The sequence below is a fragment of the Lampetra planeri genome, chromosome 10 (assembly GCF_965212315.1).
Source record: "Lampetra planeri chromosome 10, kcLamPlan1.2.h2, whole genome shotgun sequence".
Classification (NCBI taxonomy): domain Eukaryota; kingdom Metazoa; phylum Chordata; class Hyperoartia; order Petromyzontiformes; family Petromyzontidae; genus Lampetra; species Lampetra planeri.
Window position 1 is genome coordinate 7,080,681 of NC_136116.1, and position 23,173 is coordinate 7,103,853.

At 45.8% G+C, this 23,173-nt stretch overlaps 1 protein-coding gene across 3 annotated transcripts in view; it reads left to right on the forward strand.

Annotated features, from left to right (window-relative positions):
• The first annotated feature begins 5,115 nt into the window (after window positions 1-5,115).
• LOC144720944 (cyclin-dependent kinase 14-like) overlaps window positions 5,116-23,173 on the forward strand; it is a 122,356-nt gene continuing 104,298 nt past the window's right edge. For all 3 annotated transcript variants that reach the window (XM_078598135.1, XM_078598136.1, XM_078598137.1), the window contains exons 1-3: window positions 5,116-5,640; window positions 6,200-6,285; window positions 9,563-9,594. In XM_078598135.1, the coding sequence (XP_078454261.1) occupies window positions 6,231-6,285; window positions 9,563-9,594 (87 nt within the window). In that variant the 5' untranslated portion in view covers window positions 5,116-5,640; window positions 6,200-6,230. The remainder of the gene's footprint in view (window positions 5,641-6,199; window positions 6,286-9,562; window positions 9,595-23,173) is intronic.

Consider the following 23,173-nt stretch of genomic DNA (forward strand, 5'->3'; position numbering starts at 1 on the left):
TTGCATGTTATCGCGTGCACATGAATCGACGTTTTTGGTTCGTGTATGTTCTATGCAGTACGGATTATCACCTCTGCATCCGCTAGAGACCGCTATATTCATCGCAATATTTAAAGCAAATCTATCCTTGCAGCAAGTATTGTGGTGTTAGTGTGTTTGAAAGTGTGTTTGGAGTGTTCATGTTCAGGCACAAGACATTGCATTTATTTTACTCTGCCCATGACTGCCTCTGTCTGCATCAAATATTACCACTGTTTCTGTACAGCGCCTTCAGATGCGTTCACATTTAGGCATTTAGGCGCTATATATAAATCCAAAATGTATTGTGCTGACAGCTAATTTGTCGCGTATAATGTATTTTTTTATATGGAAGAAAAAACACGACAAGACAAAAATAATATTACATAAATCGAAGAAAGGTCGATCTTGCGAAACCCTCGCTGCAAACGTGAGTTTAAAAATGCGAGACTTATAGAAAAGTAAGCAAATAAATAAGTAGGCAATACGTCACCTTCACATTTCTGTTCCACCCCATAAAAAATAGCAGTTTTTTTACACATCCCATCCGTCACACACGCGTAAAACAATACGTTTCATGTACTGGTAGGAACCACCTGGTTCCACCAGCCCACAGGGGATTATTGTGTCCGTCCGTCCGTCCGTCGTGCATCAAAAAATGGGAGGGGTGGGGATGGGTGGAGAGGGGAGGGTGGGGAGGGGCTGGGTGGGGAGGGGCTGGGTGAGGAGGGTGGGGCTGGGTGGGGGGTAGGAGGGCTGGCAGCTGTGTGGGGAGGGGCTGGTCACCCCGTGGTGCCCTTATAAAACTCAACGTTTAACCTACTCACGCCGGCTTGTGCCCGCCCTCACAGTCGGGCATATTTGCGGAATACACCACGCCGCCGTTGACTCTGGCCATTGACCGAGCAACCCAACGTTCCTACCAGCTCCCTCCGCAGGAATGTGTTTTATGTGGAGGAACATATATGTGCAGGAGGCATATCGTTTGCGTATTTGTCGAACGGTAACGTTTTTATTTCGGCTAAAATCGGGTGAAAAGAGACTTTCGCCGGATTGAGAAACGGGCCCTCGTGTCGTGAAGCCCGCAGTGCGATCCGGCTTCGTTGCAGAGAGGAAGAATACACGTGAAATTGCACATTAAACATTTAAGGATGCGTCTTTGCCAGTGTCTAAAATTGGACGCGTAACACGAATTGGGCCACGTGCACTTCGCCTCGTGCCCTCGTATTCAATTAAACCTTCCCCGATGCCCCTCACCTGTGCGACGGTCTGATCACTCCACTGCTGAATGATGGTTTTACGAAACCGTTGCCATAACGCACGCTCCTGCGATGGGATACAAAGACAAAGATCCCCCGTGTAGCCTTAACAGACTGGTGGGGCAAGCGCTGTTAGCGAGCACCTATGAAGTACGGCACGGTACACGAGGGGGTGGGTGGCCAGCATCACGCCCGACCGTCTTTGTCTCCCCAGTGACGATGTTTTTACACACCGCACCAGGTTTTCATTTGAGGTTGATTCGACCTAGGGGAGGTCCAGGACTGGTTCAGATCATCGTTACTGGTTTTAGCTGTGAGCGGGAATCAAACTCCGGTCGCCGAGTTACTACTGCGAAGTCATCATCCACTAGCACCTGAACACGACCTGATTTGCATTACTCCCTGGTGGATGTCCTTTCGGATGCGTTCCATTCTTTGGCTGCCACTTTATCATTAGTCTTGCCCAATGTGCATCATCTCTTCCAGCGACAGTTTTAATAATTCTGAACGCGACGAGGCGTGAGTAACAGCGACACCGCATACTTAACACATCACGGTAGCATACAGCGGGACTAGGTACACCAAGGCGCTAATGATGCTTGCACTCTTTTCCCGCGCATCAATATTTCGTGGATAATTGGCGTCTGAATTGTTTAATGCGTTCGTGCGATTTAGGAGCGTAGTTGCATCAGATGCAGTTCTCGCGACTCCACCACGTCACGCTGTTGTATATGTCGGATTATGAAAAATTGATAAAAAATTAAAATTAATAAAAATTGGAAAAATGCGCATTCGCAGAAATTAATACGACTATCTCCGTGATTATCATAATTTATGCATATAATAACATACATTACCATAATTACCGCGATTTTCGCATTTTTCCAATTTTTAATTTTTTTATTATTTTCATCAAAATTTCATAATCCGACATATACAACAACGCCTTTCTACGTCTCGCAAATTTAGGTCAATAAAAATTGACAGCCTTACACGCGGTACTCGCCTCGTGATTGCTAAGCGTTTAACGATTTAATTCGCGTTTTTGAGCGGAGAAGATTGATAAACGCGAAAAGTTGTAATGGTCCGCGAGTAAATTCTGATTTAACGCAATGCCACCCATCACATCAAATTTTGTTCCGCACCAAATTCCGCTAAACTACAGCTCTGGGAATGAAAATATAAACGGGTTGACCTTCATGGCAAGGTTATTATTATAAGTGGTAGAGCAGGTGGGAAAGTTATTCACTCTCCTCTGTTGAGCAGAGGTCACTGAATGCATTTCAGAGGAAGCTCTGTGGTATCCACTTCCGTGGGTCGTTCTCTCACATGATGGGTTGCACTGCTCTACGACAAATCCAAATGATAGCACAATCGAGGCAACATTGGGGGAACAGATAATCAGGAAGAGCTGGTGTGTGCACTGAAAGGGGCACGGCCCCACGTGGCGATATTAAGCGACTCGAATCTCCGTGCCTCTGCATTCTAAATCCAGCACCACCGCATCCTCTTGCACTCCCTACCCCTATACATACACACGCCTCCACACCGATCGCATGCATGCGAACGTACACAAGCACACGCACGCACGTGCATTCTCCAGTATGGCATATTTGTAGTGAAAACATAACTAGATTTTTGAGAGAGAGAAAATGGCGAAAATCCGAAATACAGGAAATAAAAATCGAACATAGCAACTTATATCATGCCATACACCACAAATAGACAGATCACGAAAATTAAATACAAAGCCACTCCCTTTAGCATTCAACAGATTGTTGGGGAAAGTTATGTTCGTGATGACCGATTAAAGTCGGCACGGCACACGAAGCAGTGATGTAGCCAACAACATGTCCGCTCGCCTCTGTCTTCCCAGTGGCGATGTTTACACACCACACCTGGTACTAATTTGAGGCTCAGTCGACTCACAGGAGGCCCAAGACCAGTTAAAATATTCGCCACTGTTCCTGGTCTTGAGTGGGAATTGAACATGGGTCACAGGGCTCGCAGCCACCAAAGACAAAGACCCCCCGTGTAGCCTGAACAGACTGTTAGGGAAAGTGCTGTTTGCGAGAACCTATGAAGAACGGCACACTAGGGGTCAGCACACACGCAGACGCAGACACGCATAACTCAAGCAAAGGCCAAGACAAATATCCCCCGTTTAGACTTAACAGACTGTAGCGGGCAAGTGATGTTAGCGAGCACCAATGAAGGCCGGCACGGTACACGAGGGGGTGGGTGGCCAACACCATGCCCGGCCGCCTTTGTCTCCCCAGCGGCGATGTTTTGACACCGCACCAGGTACTCATTTGAGGCCGAGTTGACCTAGAGGAGGCCCCAGGCCCGGTTCAGATAATCGTCACCGGTGTTGGCCGCGAGCGGGCAGTCGAACTTGGATCGCCGGGTTTCGTAGCGCAGCGTAGCCCGTTAACCGCTGCGCCACCGCTCCCCGTACACGCACCCACACACGCGTCCAGACACATGCCGCGCACACACGTGCACACACACACGGGCACAAAGATAAAGACAAAGATCCCCCATATAGCCTTAACAGACTGTAGGGGCAAGTGCTGTTAGCGAGCACCTATGAAGGCCGGAACGGCACACGAGGGGGTGGGTGGCCACTGGCCAGCACCACGCCCGACCGCCTTTGTCTCCCTAGTGGCAATGTTTACACACTGCACCAGGTACTCATTTGAGGCTGAGTCGACCTAGGGGAGGCCCGGGACCGGTTGAGATAATCGTCACTGGTGTTGGCCGTGAGCGGGAAACGAACCAGTGTCGCCGGGTTCGTAGCGCAGCGTAGCGCTCACCGCTACACTACCGCTCCCCACACACGTGTGCACACAGACACACGTACGTGCAAACAGACACACGTACGTGCAAACAGACACACGTACGTGCACACGCACACACGTGCACACGCACACACGTGCACACGTGCACACGCACACACGTGTACGTGCACACGAGACCCGGGTGGGGTAAATGGAAACAGGTGTGCGGGGCTCGTGAGAGGCATGGCGCTTGTCGCCGTGCGGGCAATTCACTTCTCCGTCGCCGCTGCGCTGAAGAATTCTGGGGCGCATCGCGAGTCGAGTCATTAACATTGTGGGCGACTCTCTTTAAGCAGAAACAATCTAAACAATGTCGGAAAATGGCGAATATGCATGATAATTGAGAGCACGCAAATCGGGTTTGGGAAATGCATTTAAAAAAAATAATTCTGATTCATGCCCCGCGCGCCAGCCACGGCACCAATCACATCCCTTAATTGGAGCGTGTATCCCATGCTGGTCATTTGTCTCAGTTTATTTAATACAAGGGGAGCGGTGGAGCAGCCGTTAGCGCACTAAGCTCTTTCGATTCCCTTACCACGGCGAACATCAATGGCGAGTGATATCCCTGAACCGTTACACACACCCCGCACCCTCCTTTCACCAACCCGCATTGACCGGCATGGTGAAGTATGGTCAATCAACCCCTATGACCAACAACAGCGGTGTTTTCATTTGCAAAGATCTGTATGTTATTATATTCGTGTTATTATTCATCGTCGTCATCATCGTAATGTATCTTTGTATTATTGAACTAGGCGTGAACTCTGGACACGTACGAGAAACATTGACCTGCATGAGTGCGCGCGCTGCCAGGAGCGAGCACGGATGAAGATGATGCTGGCAATGATGATGATGATGGTGGTGGTCATGATGATGCTGACGATGGGTTATGAGTGAGCTGTGCTGGGTAGCGCTGCTATGGACCGGCTCTGGACTGGCTTGCGAGACAGAGAGGAGAGGAGAGAGGAGGGGGGGGAGAGAACTGGCTCAGAGAGAGATTGCCGCCCCTCTCTGCAGGCAGGCGCTGCTACTCTGAGCCACGCGCAGTGAGTCAGTGCCCGTGTCATTTCCGCCCCTTGTGCCCGGGCTGGAGAACGCCTCAAACTATAGAGAATCGCTGCTCGCCTGATCGCTGTCTCTCTCTCTCGTTGCGTGTGCTTATCTCTCTGTGTGTGTGTGCACGTATTTTACGCATACGAGTTCTGGGAGGTTGACGGGTTAGGTAGGAGATGGGTGGAAAGGGAGGTGCGCGCTAAGCATTCGATTTCCAAACCCGAGGCAGGCAGGGATTTTCATTTCCGAGGCGTTCCCGAAGATGGGGGGGAGATCTTAGCGCTGCGAGGAGCGGCGACATCGACGCGGAGACGCAGCCGCAGCAGGAGGAAGAGGAGCAAGGGGCGGAGGAGAAGGAAGAGAGAGAGAGATCGAGAGAGGAGCAAGAGGGAGAGGGAAGGAAGAGGGAGGAGCAACAGCGAAAAGAAGAAGCTCTTCGCGTCTCCATCCCAGCGCATCTCAGAGCGGTCAGTATCGCAGAGGTGCACCGTCTCTCGCCAAAGACAGCCGTGCGGAGCGATCGCTTCGTAACAATACAGGCACGCGTTTGCGCCTGTGTTGGTCGTTTAATTAAATTTATACGTATATATGTGTGTGGGTTTTTTTTCAATTCGTGGAAGTACAGTGCATATTTGGATCTCAAAGACTTTGTGTGCTCGTGGAGCGGTTAGCGAGTTGTGTGCGCTACGAACCCGGCGGCACGAGTTTGATTCCTGCTCGCTGACAACACCGGCGACGATTATCTGAACCGGTCGTGGGCCTCCCCTAGGTGGGGCCAGCCTCAAATGAGTACTTGGTACGGTATATAAACATCGCCATGAGAGAGACAAAGGCGGCCCGGTGTGGGGCTGGCCTCGTGTGCCCGTGTATGCCTTCATGCTAACAGCACTTGCCCCAAACGTCTGTGCAGGCTATACGGGTGATCTTTATATTTTGTGAACGCGGATTGTGTACGCGTAATTACTTGTTTGTGAATTACATTGACGCATTTGTGTTGTTGTTGCTGCTGTTCCCCCCTTTTGACAGCGTCGGTGGGACGGTGGTGGGTACAGAAAATATGAGCAAAATGAAGAAGCTACGGCGCACACTGTCGGAAAGTTTCAGTCGGCTGGGTGAGTCGCCATCCATCACGCAGCACACGCTCTACACGCTCTACACGCTCCATCCACTCAATCATTGTCATCCTCAGGCGGCCGCGACAACGCGGTCCTCGCATGGCCGTGATTACCAAACATCGGGTGCGTGCAGTGTGCGTTGGCTTAACCTGCCCGTGTAACGGGGTCACAGATGAGAGGAGTTCCACCCAAAACCATTTCCACTGAGAATCACGCGCCCGTGCTTCCAGTAACCGCAACTCACAATCTGCAGATGGATAGACCCCAGCATTGTAGCATGTGTACCACTCTGTCTATGCCCACGTCAACCGAAATGCATGCGAACGATTTCGTTCCATCTTGGTAGCCGCGCGGTGTTGATACTCGTGGGTGTTTGAACTGTGTGCATGTTGAACTTCTTTCGTACCGTACGTAGCCAGCCGCGCTAATCGGAGGTGCGGGGGAAGGACTATAAACTAAAGGCAAAACAAAGAGCAGTTGTGGATAGCGACGTTAGTTCATCACAAAACGTTGTACCGTGGTGGAGGACTGGAGTTGACAAACACCACTGACTGATAATTGTTTTTTTACCCTTTTATCTGGCAACAAAACTGACACTTTTTTTTACAAGGAGTCATGTTTGCATAGACCACAATACCTGCAGTCGTAATACAAACAAAAAACACAACTCTGATGATGTATGCACTGTCCTTGAAGTTGAATGGTCCACACCCGAGACAGCTTTCTTTAGAGCCTAGTCTCACATGGTGTTGGACCAGATGACGCCAAAAGGCGCACAACTCAAAGACAATGCACCATCAGAGTATGAGAGCTCGCGGTAAGCATTACACCATTGGTACCTCATTTGCCAGTAGCAAAATACTGACTGACTTCAGTTGACACTCAACAAAGGTGGCACGGTCCATACCGAGTTCCCCGAGGGCTTGGAGAGGGCTGCCCCCCCCCCATGCCACCCCCACTCCACATTCGTCTTGTCAAATCAAATATTGTTGGTAACAATATTGAACACCGGTGACAATTAAGCGACGACAGTCGAAGCTGACAGCCTTCCCTCGTATACTACATTTGTGGGTGAGAGGCAGAGCAGGAATTACGATCGGGAAAAAAAACCCAGATCGTATCGTTACTAATTCGGTTCAGCGTTTGACGTTTGTCTAAAGTTCGTATAACATTGACAGTGCCCTCTCCCCCGCTGGAGCTTATTTAGTGCCCTCCCCACCCTTCCCGTTAAACAAGGTCATGCTGCACGGCTGTGCTCTGAGAAGCAACACACGTGATGTTTAATCGGGCACATTAATCTAATACGGGGCATTGATCTAATGTACCTGGCGTGGGCACTTGTAATTAAGGCAACTTGTACGAAATCTGCTCCACGCTGCTCGAGTTGTAATCGCTAGCCCGGAATGTATTTCATTGTGAAGAGCCGTGACACTGTCGTTAGATGCGCTATTGTTCAGACGCGACGACATTCAAGCCCTGGGATTAACAGTGGCTAATGTCAGCAATACTCCACTGCTATTGTGGCGATTATGTTGTCCGTATCGCTTGCTCGGCGTTGATCGGCGGCAGAGTGGTTAGCGCGCGCTGCGCTGTAAACCCGACGACCCGAGTTCAATTATAGGCCACGGATAAAGTAAGTCTGTATGCCCGTGTTGTTCATCGCAAGGCCCGCGGGCCACTGGCGGTCCCTGGTGGCCTTTAGTGCGGCCCCTGGCGTGCGGCTCCCGACAATAGACAACGCGTGAAAACACCCCCCCCCCCACCAACATCATCATCATCGTGCTGTCAAACCCCCGATGTTTTGATTTGAAGCTTTCGTGACTGCAGGGATTCATCTTCTTGGTTCTTTCGGTAAAGTCACGTAGAATGTAAATAATAAAATAATAAAAATAAAACATAATAAAATAATATTAAATAATATTAATTTATTTATAATAATATTAATTTATTTTATTATGTTTTATTTTTATTATTTTATTATTCCCATTCTACGTGACTTTACCGAAAGAACCAAGAAGATAAACCCCCGATGGTTTCCAATGTGTGGCGGCCCTCACACTGATGTCTCTCTCAGCGCAAGTGGCCCCCCTCTGAGAATTAGTGAAGAACGATGATGTATGCCGAACTTCTTTCGCATCTTACGTAGCGAACCGTGCTAATCGGAGATGTGGCGTGGCGGGTGATATCACAACCGGACCTTCCCTCCTTTGCCTCCACAACCCTTTCACCAACCGGCATTGCCTAGCGTGGTGAAATATGGTGAACCCCATCCTACCCTCACCGATTGACATGGTGTGGGGAGGCCCTCAGTCACTGCTGGGTGTGAGAAAGGCTTTCTGATGATGTTTCTACTAGCTTGTTTGCACATCCTAGGACAGAAGCTGTAATATTTACGAAGAAATGGAGCAGAGTATAATTGTATCTTGTGTAAATTTAATGGCAGTGATTATTGCACAAAACTACGTCATAAAACACCTCACTTCATGTCACTGTTGCACTGTATATAATTGACCTTCATTTTTTTCAAATTCACTCCTCTGTTACTTTATTCTCTTTTGCTTTCGGTCGCTGCAGTTGAAATAAATTGTAATTCGACACAATATCTGGCAAATCACCGAGAAATGTCTATTTTACCATAATGTAGAAGCATAAATTAGACTTGAAGAGTGCTGAAGAAATAAATAAAAACACAAAATCCATATTCTTTGGGTCTTTAGGTAAAGTCACGGAGTTAGGTTCAAAGAAAATAAATAAACTGTCTACGTGACTTTACCGAAAGACCCAAAGAAGATGAATTCCTGCAGTCACAAAAGCTTTAAGTCAAGATTTACACCAAATCCACTTTGTTGCTGCGTAGAATTATTTATTAGATTCACTTTCAATAAAGAAACGTGAAACTTAAAGCGAATTTGCGAAAACATTTTTTTATTTCCGCTCGACCTTCTGCGTGAGTGTAAAAATCTATGAATATTAATGATGGGGGTGCGGCATGTGGAGTGACGTCACTCCCGTTACACACAAACAGACATTCTTGGCTCATTATAGTAGTGTGTGTGTGTGCATATGCCAGTGGAGTGGTGGATTGAAGCTCACTTGGCAGTGTTGTTGGTTTTATGTTTGGAAACTTAGTGCAGCTCGTTGTTTATTTGCGTGCAGACTGAGCAATTGATTTCACATGTGGGACCGCCACGCACGTATGGACGTATACGCTGATACAGGGTTGCAGCATTTAACAAATGAAATTAACACGTCGCACGTGTGTTTGTTTTACCAGCTTTGAAGAAGGAAGAAGTGGTGAGTGAAGAGGTGAGTGGACACATTGGGTGCCATGTGTGTGTGTGGTTGCATGTAATGTGTGCGCATGAGCCGAGTTTGGATGAAAGAAACCTCAATGTGTACAGACATGGACACAGTCCAATGTTTCCGTGACAGGCGGCCAACACATCGGTTGCATTTTTGGAACCCCAATTTGCAAGTTGATTGTGGAGAGTTGGGTGATGAGCAAAGATGAACTCCACCACAGTCTGAGCCATTTACAGCGCTGTCCATTATCCGATTCGCAGCCCTTTTTGGATCCACTCCTGGACAGTCGTAAGGGTACTACTGCACAGGTTATCACAGCTGTGATGTGTAGCTCTTCGATGTGTTTCCACGTTGTACCGCGTGTTGTTTCGGCATAATGTCCGACGTTTTTTGCCTGATATTCTGGGAGCTTCAGTTCCTGATGAAATTCCCGAAAACGCTCTCAGCACGTGGAGCGAAATGTCGGGCGTCATGCTGCACAACACACTATACAACCCCAAAACACATCGGAGTGGGTCATAGGTGTTGTTTGACAATACTTCACCACATTAGTGAGTGTGGGTTGATTGGGCATGTTGGCAGGGGGTGGGCACAGATTCAAATATCACGAGCCACCGATGATAACCATGTCCGGGAATCAATCCCGGATAGCCAATTATATAGCACAATTTGCTAACCACTACCCCACAATCCACTCCATCCAGAGTAGCGGACAACATACATGGTGTGAGAACGCGAGCATTTCATTTCTGGTGTTGGCCTTCATTATTGATGGGACAATCTCGCACGAACGTGTGTCTACACAGCTGTGACAGCTAAGAGCTTAATCCCCTTTGCATGGATAACGAGTGCTTTTTTTTTCTTAATGGTGTGCTTGGGATATAGTGCAGGTGCCACGAAATTAATCATCAGCTGATCATTGCGGTTGGCCTGCGTCGGAATCGCGCGCAGCTTCGGTAACCATCCAATTGTGGGAGCCCAACGTAGGCGGAGAGAAGGCAGAGGCGGGCGTTAATCCTCTTCATTCGCACACAGTCACGCGGCAGTGAACACGATAAATAACTAAATAAATGGGAGAGTCAAAATGAGTGTTAAATATTGATTTGAGTGAAAAGCACAAGGCAATCGTATACAGTGGTTGATAAAAAATTATATTGGTTATTTGTGCAGTCACAATGTCGTTTAAATTCAACTTCACAGCAATTGCAGGCAACATGAAAGCAGCCCTTAAGGGGCATAATGTTTAGTTCTCCAGGTCAAGTACGTCTTTATAATTGGCAAACCACTTGTACGACGATAATAGCTCCCTCTAACTGACCTGCTGCAATATCCATCAAAGCATACTACTTGACGTGCTAAATATAATACCTAATTATGGAAACTTCACGTGGCAATTTAAGTGTAAAATTTTACTTTCAGGCAGCCAGTTTGGAAGTTGGCCAGCCGTAATATATTGCCACAGGTTGTTAACTCGCTCCCACAACGTGACTTGGTAGTTGAAGAGCGTTATGTTTCCTTTTAATTTTCAACGTGATTAAAATGTAGGCGGAGTAAAACATTGCTTTTTTTAACTTGAGGCCCATCGTTCTGCCGCTCTCTGTCACGCCCTCTGAATAGCGACGGGTCTCATTCCTCAGACCAATTAACGGCGACCAGTTGTGCGCAGAGTTACGGCGGTGTCATCCAGGCCTGGCAGGGTCACGCAAACACATCACGGCGACCCCCATGCTGCTTGTTCGCGACGACGCGGCTCTGTTGCCACTTGCCCGGGTGCGAGAGAGGAGTGTGAGCAACTGGCAAACCCAAGGACTCCGATTATGTTAGCAGGAGAGAGAGAGAGAGAAAATATCAATACAGGATTTTAAAAAAAGAGGCCGGAGAAAAGAATTGCTCACAAATCAAAGTTTTGTGCAATTGCTCTTGGTTTGAATGGGAGATACGCCGCAAAAGAAGTATATATTTAGACGGGCAGCAGAAGGAAAATTATAGTCCCGCGCAAATGAAAATGAGAGGTATTGATTGATTTCTGTACTTGACCTCTTTGGGTTATTGTGCGCAGAGTTGTAATTAGGGTCGTCTCGCCAGCCCGACTGAGAGTAACTTTGGCTCGCAATGTCCCACTGTACAAAGGGCTTGTCCACTCAATAATGAATTCTGAGCTTTTTCTGTCATGCAGTTTTGTGGCTGCTGCGCTTACAGACCAGTGATGGACAATGAAATGTGTTTCTCTGCAATAAAACTACATTTGCCTTACAAAATATTCCCGCTATTTAATTAATGTTTAATCTCTGCCATTTATATACCACATGTGAGTGGGGTTTTCATGACCGTAGTCTACAGAAGATTGTGGACTGACTTGAATATACCACCCCAACAATGCTAATTCAGTTTGGAGATTAAAAATGTTTGGATTTCGATGGCCTCAGTTGTCTCATTTGTGACTGTCATTATCATCATCATTACGGAAGTCGCTGCTGTTGTTTCCAATCCTGCAATGTAATAATCCACCCAGCCCCTGCACATGAGCTGATTTCATCATTCCATCTCTTCACTGGACGTCCTCTCAGATGCGTTTCATTTCTAGGCTGCCACTCCACCGTTATTCTTAACCGATGTCCATCATCACTTCTTCACAATTACTGCTGGGCTTCTAATAATGGTTAGCACTGCCACGGACTGTTCTCTGTCCACCCGCAGAAGATGGCACCTTCGACCAAAACGCTGCATCTCAGTTACGCAGTGTGCTATATAAACTGATGAATGAATGAAGAAACAAATATACCCCTTCAGAAATATCCCATCTGTAACCCAGCTCAGAAAAAAACAGTACGTACTCATGCATTCAAAAACAAGTCGTACAAGTTCCGCAATTTAGCGAAACGTGACAACGAGCGGTTAACGTAAGGTCGTTGGGTCTCGGTCATAATTTAAACTCGCGATGAAACATCTTCAACGCGATGAACGTGAGTTCGCTTGCTGGAATGGCCGGCAATGCTGCGCTTAGCCACGGCTTTCTCAGCCGACGACGTATCTGAAGAGGCAGCCGCCATTCAGCTCCGTGCAGCTGTTGAATCCAGCCATATTTGCTCAGTCGTGTCTGAGTGCACCAGCCGCATATTTTGGTAGTGCCGGCTTTTTGATGCAAACCAATTGGGAATGAAGCCAGCGCTTCGGTCTGCTTCGCAACGGAATGCTAAGAAGCCGCTGCGATTCAGCACACAATCAATGCTTGGCTTGCCATGTGGGCTCCCCCAGAAGGCCATTCTCGACCCGATATTAAAATTGTTCTGGTGTTGCGTGTATTATTCATGCATTGTTTAACAAGAATTCGTTCATCACAGGCATTTGCATTTACCAAAGGATTTACATATCTGTGAGTTTTCAAACCCGACACGAAGTGCGTAATGGATGGACTGGTATAAATATTTTATGCGTAAAGTGAAGCTATCAATATTGCAAAGTTTCACTTTGTGTGTTTTTTTATATTTGCTGCGATAATTCAATATAAATCAATGTACAGTAATGTCAGGGAAAGTATAATTCTTTTCCAAGATGGTCCACAAATGGAAGAACAAAGAGGAATTCATTAATTTGGGATTTGAAATTATATGAGAAAACGCAGGAGGGCATAGGAAGTTTTAAACAACTGTTAAAAGTCGAGCTAAACATCGAAGTGATATATGTTGACCCTTTTTGTCAATTGGCGGCTGGGGAGAGAGCGAGTGTGAATGTGCTTTCGTGAGTGCCGCCTGTTACATCAAACATTGCGTTCCCACGTTTTAACTTATTATTATTTTCAAACAAAGAGTACCAGCAGAAGAAGTTAAATATAAACCCCAACTCAAAGTATTTCCTTTTCATTCAACAAAGTAATACGATGGCCAAATTGAAATGACACGCTTGATGCATGTCGATATTTGTAAACCACGAGTTATGTTTCAACAGCAGGGCCCTGGACGGGGGCGGGGTTTCTGTGGTCATCAGTCCCACGTGACTTGACTTCCCAGGGCTCACATGACGAACCCATACTATGGATTTGTTTGTTAGTTTTTAAAAAAAAATATTTGTATTTTATTTGTGCCGAATGTAATGCCACGTATTAGTTGTTTTAAAACAAATCAGTTTCATAACAATGTAAAAGCGTGTGCCCTTGACACGTTTGTGGTTTCATTCACATGCCTTTGTAATTTTTCAATTTAGAAAAATATACTTGCAATTTATAATGTATAATGGATATTGTTTACTTTCATACATTTTATTTGTCCGAGCATTTTTCTAAATTACTATTTGGCACCAGGGATCTCTTTTGTACCATCTGTGGAACGAGCGTGTTTGCCAGCTGGCAGTATTCTTAGCTCAGCCTGGTAAACAGTCAAAGTAAATTATACATGCGATAGCTTCCTGACAGCTTACAGGAGTACAGTTTGAATATGCATGTGAGTTTTTATTTTTATTTTATTCTCCCCTTTGTGTATTTTCGACCCAAGCAAAACAAACAAACAACTTTTGTTTTTATTATGCATCCATCAACACCATTTACGTGCATTCGTAATTCAACAAATTTTCTTTCAAGAATAAACAGTTCTGGTAAAGATAATAATAATTTAAATGTATAAAGCGCCCTTAAACAATCGTTCTCAGGGAGCTTCACGACGTGCCGTGCAAGCGTTAAAATGTTTTGAGGCTTTGCAAATGTTGTTGTGTAACTTTGCACGCGTTTGCCATGAAATCCCTTTTCCCATTTTCCAAGATTGAGAAGGGCTCCTTCTGTGTGTGGGCAGAGCTTTTCCAGAAACAAGTTCCCCTCCATTGGCCAGGTTCCTCCCTCAGACATACACGTAGAAATTTCCTCCAGATTCACAATCCATGCCATCTAGAGAAACGCATTCCCGTGTTATATTCAGTTATAAGAAACTTGGAATGTTAATATAGTAAATTATATCATATTTACACCTTTTTTTATAATATAATTTTTAAAAAATCGATTCAGCTTGTCGATGAGGTTTCAGGTAGATATTTGTCGCCAGACATAGTGGCGCACTCCTCTGATCTCGCGCTTTGGAGGCAACGGTTGGTGGAATGGTGCAGACTTGTTAAACTCTAAATCCATCGGTGCTGCAGCATGGCCAGGAGATGGCCGTACAACACGTGGGGCTGCGAGCCCATCTGTGTGGACCTCTGAATGTTGTCACTTTGATATACTGTATGTCGGTTTTTCACCAGGTACCCCGGTTTCTTCTCTTATACAAAATAACCCCTTAAAATTTCACCAGCCAAACATTACAGAATTGATGGAAGTGCGGGAGAGGCATGTAACCGTTCAGAGTGCTCGATGTGCCGCTGCAGGGCGCAAGAGTGCAGAAACGGATCTGACAGCAAAATCAATACACGCGGGGAGAAACTATATCCAGGAGGCACAATTACTAACTTTCTTTAAATACCATTGTCAAACAAGGACCACTTTCTCCATTAGGTACTGATTCATTTAACAGAGCCACTTCAATTGAACCTTATTTATTCTTCACTAAACGCAAAGCAGAGAGCACGTGAAACCGCAGATGATGTCCTCAACCCTCCAAAATATTTTGGACAATGGCTGTGAGTAAGCAGAATGTGCCGAGGTTTGACTTTCATTAAGGTGCTGCACGTGCGACCGGTTGCCATGATTGTTTGCACAAGGTACACATGGACAATTGTTAATAATGCATTCGAATTGCACAATGTGCCGGTCAATTCCTTGACGACTATGCCTGAAATCTGCCTTGAAGTGCCAGTGCGGCACTGATGAATGGCTCGTCTTCTGCGACTTAACCTTGGGCTGACATTAGTTATAGACCAGAAAAAATACTTTTGGCCTCAAATGGATTTCAATTTGTTCATGAAGTCACTGAAGGCAACATCAACTGCAGAGTAGGGCTCTGCGTTTTGTTCGGAGGTGACATTTCTGGGTAATTTGTGACATTTGGAAGGCATGTGTGCTTGCATACAACCGTATTTGCGCACAGCGGTGAACATGGAGGCTATGTTATGTTCCTTAGGATTACATAACTTCTAGGAAAGCATCGCCTCCTGCGGCAATCGCTGTGAATGCGATTACTTGTTAGGCACTGAGGAACTATTGATTTTGATTCCACCAGTACGAAGACAGTTACCGGGTCAAGCGAACAACTCTGAACAGTCGGTGGTGTGCGGCATTCTGTGCTTAACGGCCAGTTGAGGCCACTTGGTTTCATATTCTTAGGTTGTTTTTGGTAAAGTCACGTAGGTAAAAATTTAAACTAAAATTAATTAAAGTAAAATTAAAATAAAATCAAAATCACGACGTTTCGGAGGCAACACAAGCTTCCGTCTTCAGGTGGAAGTGTCACAGCACGCTTGCTGTATCAAGTAAATGAGTAAAATAGAAAATAAAATAAAAATCACGATGTTTCGGAGGCAACACAAGCTTCCGTCTTCAGGTGGAACCGTCACAGTACGATAGCTGTATCAATATAGACGGAAGCTTGTGTTGCCTCTGAAACGTCGTGATTTTTATTTTATTTTTTATTTTACTTTTATTAATTTTTATTTTTTACCTACGTGACTTTACCGAAAACAACCTAAGAATATGAATCCTTACAGTCACGAAAGCTTCAAATCTAGAGCCACTTGGTTTGTTCCGCTCTAGAATGTGGCTCAATATAGAGCCTTGTCGTTCAAGGGATATCGTTCCTGTCATGCCAGAGCCAATTCAAGTCTTCCCAACTCTCATCCTGCAGAGCATCTGCTTACAACTATTTTCACTCCCTGTACCGTCGACTATAGGTCATGTTTTTAATGAGTGCATTTAGAATTTGTAATTGGACGCAGAATAATGAACTCGATGCAGAGCTGGCGCCGGAAATGTATGATGTGTTGCCAGGATAATTGGATGCATTTGCATTCATTTGGGTGGTGACGGGGCGAGTGGTTCCCGCCCCTTGTTTGCAGAAGTACACGATTCGAATCCAGCATTCTCTCCCCCCCCCCGCCTCTCTCCCTATTAACACCGCGGGTGTATTAACCATGAAAATGCACGCCGTCTACTTCACAGTGGACGTCAAAGATTCTGTGATGTACAGACGTGGCAAATTTGAAAGACACCACCCACACACCCCACAATGAATCGATTTAAATATACACAGCACTCATTGCCCCCTTCAATGAAAAGTTGTCAGGACGCTCGTGAGAAAGAGTAATGAGACTCCGTTAGGCTCTCCTGGGTAAACAAGCGTAATACTAGTTAATATTATGACATTGCACAACATGCAGGGTTTAATTTCAGACAGATCTGTCTCGGTCAGTGACCTGGAAAATGTTCGCAGCCGACACACCACATCCAGTCTACATCTCGCTGTGGTTCTGGCTACTAGTGACACGCCATCTACACCAGTCTACCAACGACGCGTACAATATTTAGTTACACATTAAGCCTTGACAACATGTGAAAGCCTACTAACAAAGTCAATGAATGCTTTGGCTATGGAGCAACTGTGGCGTAACGCTCACCCAGCGGTTGATTTGGTGCCCCCCCCCCCACCACCATCACCACGTTTTAAAGAGCTGCTTTCCCACTGCAATGTCTCTTCGGCAAACTGACCAGCAGCACGCCCGGAAGGAGTAGCGTGATTTACTCAACACACCTGACTTGTACATCGTTGCTTTAGCTCACGTGTCTGGTGGGTGCAGCAGCACGCTGCACGCTCCAGGCAGCACATCATCAGAAACAGCAGCGATTCGGCCAGCAGTTGTCGTCGTTTACCATCTCGGGAGCAGGGCCAGATTTAGGGGGGCGTAACAGGACATTTATCCAGGGCCCAATATCCAGAGGGGCCCGATACAAATATAAAATCCATTTCATGTTTATAAATAAAAGTTAAACAGAGTATGCGTATTATAAATGTAACATGAAGCTCGTAATTACTGGCGAAACGTCGTACTCAGATTGTTGTGGCTTGGCTCTCCAACACACCGATGTGCTGTACTAGTGACGAATTGGCCACGTTTTGTTTACGTGACAACCCTTACTAGTTGGCTGTGTCGGGTGGTGGCGGGTTTTAACGACACATTTATATATTTACGTGATCTAACCCCAAAAAAACCTCTATTATAAACCTCTTAGTAATCAACTGCAGGATGAAGACCCCCCCCCCCTCCCATAGTGTAGGGTTTGTTTACCATACTTCGCCATGCTGGTCAGTATGGGTTGGTGAAAGGGATAAGGTGGGGGAGTTTCCATGACTGGGTAAGATATCCCACTCTGCCGACATTAGCCGTGGGCAGTGAATCAAACTCAGCTTGGGTGGATTCCTTGCACAGTGCACTGACTGCTGCACCACCACTCCTTTACAAACCCGTGAATGATATCTGTGGCCCCCCCAGAGATCCAGAGACCTGGGTTGTGAAGCCCCTTACCAGGCACCTCTACAGTCTGGCTTGCTTCAACAGAAAGCTGGACCTAACGAAGGCAGTTTTTTGCTCCACCTTGATTGATGCTTCGTACATGTCCGCAAGGAGTGTGCGGAACATCGCGATGAGCGGTAGCGCTACGTGATGTGCAGGCAACAGCTGCGCTTGCGTGGGCTGTGCTCGCTTGACGGTAATGACACGTGGCAGGCAAGATGTGCTCGTGAACGTGTCACATTTGCGGGTCAACGGTTGAAGCAGGGCTACTTTGCCAACGAAGTTAATGGTCTGAGCATAAGTACAATGGGATCCATATTATCATTACACCACTTGGATCTCAAAATGCGTGTCATATTAGTGGAATGAGAGTGAAAAATGAGAGCAGCAGGAAAAAGGTGAGAGAGCGCTGGGCGTATCCGTGACCTTTGTGGATTGGATGGTGAGCTTTGTGCTGGGGCAGAGTTGTGGTCAAGTATCCAACGCCAGCAATTAAAGAAATGGGCTTTTTGAGGTGGGCAGGTGGCAAATAGGTCACAGCGCTGAGCTGGCACCAGTGAGATTTTGAGTTAGAATCCAGGCAGCGGACCCTTGTGATTAAACCGGGTTGTCAAGAGCAGTCTGTTGTTGATCTCACTAATTAATGCGCTCAAAATTATAATCACATAACATTTGGTTTCATCATTTCATATGGGTAATTGTCAGGTCTCAGAATTTACAATATCGGTTGCTCGGACATGCAGTGAACATTTCCTTCTGTAGCAGGGTAGGTGGGAAAGTGGTGGTGCCCACTGCTGTGTGATTTAGAGGTTACTTGAAGCTGTCTCGGAAGTAGTTCTGTGAAAGCCACTTCTGTGGGTATTTTTCTAATGAAAGTTCCGAATTGATTCTTTGTCTTATGACTTGCCTCCTGGGGCACAATCGAGGTCACATTTTGGCAAAATACAATATTTCTTAAAGGCTGCATATTCAGTCTCGCAAACATTTTACCATTTATACAAAGGTGATGAGTGTATCAGACACTTAGGGGAAGTGCAACCCATCATATTTCGAAATGTTTGTTCCGATTGTGATTGGGTTGTTATTTAGGAAGTTTGCTCTAGTTACAATGACAGGGTGGTCGGGTTTTTGTGTTACAACGCAGCTACTGTCAAGGCCAGTATGGAATGGAGGGACGATTTGTGGGTTTGGCAATAGTGTGGCTCTCAGGGCACAATCAATGGTGTTTGGCTTGGCTGGGCTTCTTGCTATTGTAAACTGCCGGTTTCAGGTTTAACTGCCGGAATTCAATAAAACGCCAGCAGCATTATATTCCGCAAAGCTGTTTTTATTTCGCTTGAGCTAATTCGGGGCAAGTCGCGGTTGTTTTTCTGCTGAACTGAACAATGATCTGGTATTCATTGCTATCAGTAGCTATGAGCCATTGGTGGATATTCCAAATTCCCATGGCACGGCACATATCTCGTTGTAGGGCAACTGCTGTTGAAAACTAATTAGACGCATTAGGGGGTCTGTGAAACTAAGTTTGAATTGTGCACCCTAATTATTGACTTGAACACAGGATTTCAGTTTAAGAAGTGTGTATTTAAGTGTCTGTACACGAGTGTCCAACTGACAGAAAATTAACAATACATAATCATTAGGCCTTTAGAAGTCCTCTGCTGAATGAAGGCATTCGCAATATGCCACAAACTGTCATGCTTCTGAATAATAATAATAATCCACATTGCACCTTCACACGACCAGCATTCATCACTCATTGTCTTCAATGTACGTCCTCTCGGGCGAATTCCAGTCTTTGTCACTCCATCATTAATCCAGTTTTTTTTTATGACGTAGACATAATTAAATGACCATATAGATTTTAACTTAAGAATACATTTTAAACAGAAACTTGCGTTTGAGTCAGGTTGAATGATGTTCAAGTTAATGTGTGCGACAAAGCAGTCCACATTGAAAACTGACAAAAGCTGTGAGTAACTAAGTACTGGAATAAAAATACAATTCATGGGAAAATTATTTTAAACACATAGCATGGACTCCACTCACACTGCCAATTTGTGATCCAGCAGGAAATAATGTAAGCACTGCTACATTGCATAAAATAATTACCCACATGCAGTGATGAATTGCCTTTCAGAATTTAATCTCAGAAATGCACTATGCAAATTACGTTAGTTTGTATAAAGGTCAATTCTCCAGCTCGCGTTACAATGCTGGGGATGCTTATATTACCCCCCCCCCCCCCAAATCTATCAGGCAGCAGGGCTTACTGTGAGATTTTTTTGAACGCCTACACATTTTTGCCAGAGTATAATCTCAAGAATATTGCCATTGACCGCCGTGTTATCGCAGAATTGTTTACCTCGCAAAACCTTGCCAAGTCCATGGTAGTGGAAACGAAATAAACAGTCAATACAATCAAGAATTTGTTCTTCAGGAAAAAATATATCTCTTAACTTCCTCAAACATTCGATTACCGATGCAAATTAAGAGTCTGGTATATCTGCAATTAAAATAACCGTTTATTGATTGAACAACAACATGTTAAACCAGCTCACATTTTGACCTGACCTTGTAAAAGGGTTTCATTAAAGACACATCCTCATCATCAGCAGCCACAATCAATCTGCTGCTAACTGAAGGACCTCCCCAAGCTCTCTCTCCACCTCTTGCGACGCTGTGATGTAATGCTCCGCCGAGCACTTGCACACGAGCTGATTTCATCGTCCTCGCAAACCAAGGCCTAAAAAAAAAATAATCTATAATTTACAATAAATATCTCGTGCCTATTTTGTCAGTCGTATGCAGCCTGCTGTTTAATAAAGTATCTGCTGCTCGACACCGTTGATTTAATTTGGATACGTTCATTCAAATGAGACCTTGGCCAGGCCCGCGAGAGCATCAGAGTGCTGCTTCTTAAACGTGTCACTCATTTGTCTCTCTAAGCATCCATCCTGTCTAGTCCGTTCTCCCCCCCCCCACCGCCAACGAGGCTGCACAGGCTTTCAATCCAAACCGCTTCACAATAACCCTTTAAATATAAGAGCAAAAAAACACCCCATCAAGGCTAACCTGGTCGAAGAGTATTGTAACGTGCAATGCGTACATGCACGGATGGCTATTTTGCCATTTCACTTTTGGATGATGGGGGGGGGGGGGCTTCATTCAGTAGTGGGTTGTTAATTTTTTACTTAAAACTTTCGTGACTGCAGGAATTAATATTCTTGGTTCTTTCGGTAAAGTCACGTAGATAGAAAATTTAATTTTAATTAAATGAAAATTTACAAATATATAAATTATTATTTTATTTTATTTTCTATCTACGTGACTTTACCGAAAGAACCAAGAATATGGGTTGTTAATGTAGCTCGTTTGCTGCATGTATATAATTAAACATCAGCATCGATATGGTGAAAACGATTTTACGCAACTGTAATAATGAACAGGCCGTATGTAAATCCCATCGCTGGATCATGGCCTCCTCCGCACTCCACCGCGTGCAGGTCGCTGGGGTTGTATGGCGATATACTTCCCCATTCTAGTCGGTGTGTGGTGGGGAAGGTGGGTGAGCATAGAAGTATAATACAACACTACATTTCGCTGCATTGCCCTCTGCGGCCCACCACATAGCCCAGCATCCTACAACACCTGTTACACCACGGCGATCACCGGCCATGGTAGGCTCGAGTCTACTTTGGAGATCATTCACAATGAAGTTGGTTTTGTTTTCGGCATCCCTAGTCTGATCAATACGTATATTTTTGCACTCACCTGCATTGCAATTGGCCAGGCCTCTCTATTGTCTCTGTGACTGCTCTACCCATTACCTCCCTCTCATTCTCCCTCTTGCTCCCTCCCCATCCTCCCTCCCTCCCTTCCTTCCCTCCCGAGACCCCCCCCCCTCCACCACCTCCTGCTCCCTCTCATCCTCGGCGTGCCGGCTTAGCATGCCGAGGCACGGCCAAGCAGGAAAATGCACCGCAGCAGCAGCAGCAGCGGCAGCTCTGCTTCCTCGCTCGCCCGGTGGGGCAGAAGGATTGAGCTCTCTGCCTTGTGAGGTCGCCCAGTCTCCCCCTCGAGCTCGAATATTTATATACGGAGAGACGCCGCACGTGTACGCGTGCGTGCGTGCGTGCACGTTGGTATGCGGTTCTCCCTCGTATCCCCTTGCAGTATAGCCCCGTCGCTAATTTGTTTCCTTGTAACTAATGCATTTTCCAATACCCACTCTTGTGTGGTTAATAATGTGTGCGACTTGGTGAGTACAATTGAGCGTCGCGTGTGCTTCTGTGCTTCAAATAAGGCTTACGTGAAATAAAACATATATATCTCTGAATACTGTACTTTCAAATCAACATATTTAACATTAACCACACGTGCTATCATTTATGTGTAGGAATAGGATTGACGGTATTGTGTGTGAATGTGCATGCCTCATGGGAATTCACTGTACAATTGCAGCTTTTATTTTTGAATTGTTTCCATGGCATTATTAGAGCAATCGGTGATGCTCTGAGCACCCTGGTTGTTGCTTGCATTAGGGACGCTTCTCGGGATTTCATGATGGGGTGCATTCAGTTGTGTGCTCTCGATTGATCATCGTCATTATAACCAATGTCATGGCCAGCCACCAGCATCACCATTATCATGAGTGGGCTGTCATCATCGGCGCCAGTGACTCGGTGGAAGATTGTGGCGATAATAATTTTGGTTACCAAAAATTGTCTCATTTTTTATATACCATATTCTGCAGCATTGATTTGATGAAACAAAAACCGTCAGGCCTATTCCCTGCAAATTGTAAATCATGAGCTCCTTGGGTGAGCATTTGCAAAGGGAATGAGTTCCATTCCTGCCAATAATGGGTTCTGATTGATGCCGGCTATTCAATTCTATCTCCGAAGGCCACTGCTTGTCAGTCATAGGCTTGCATTGACGCCAAGATGATTGCATCACAGAGTGATGTAGTAATGTTCGTACAGGGGGAGAAGAAAATAGGTCAGATGAAAAGCAACTGCAGCTTAAAGCTGCGATAGCGTCACTGTACGAGAGCTGCTGCTGTAAACAGCGCCGCTGTGATGCATCTCTTGATTAAACGTATCGACGCCAACGACTTCAGTTACCGTGAGGGTCCTGCGGTAGGACTTTTCCTCGATCG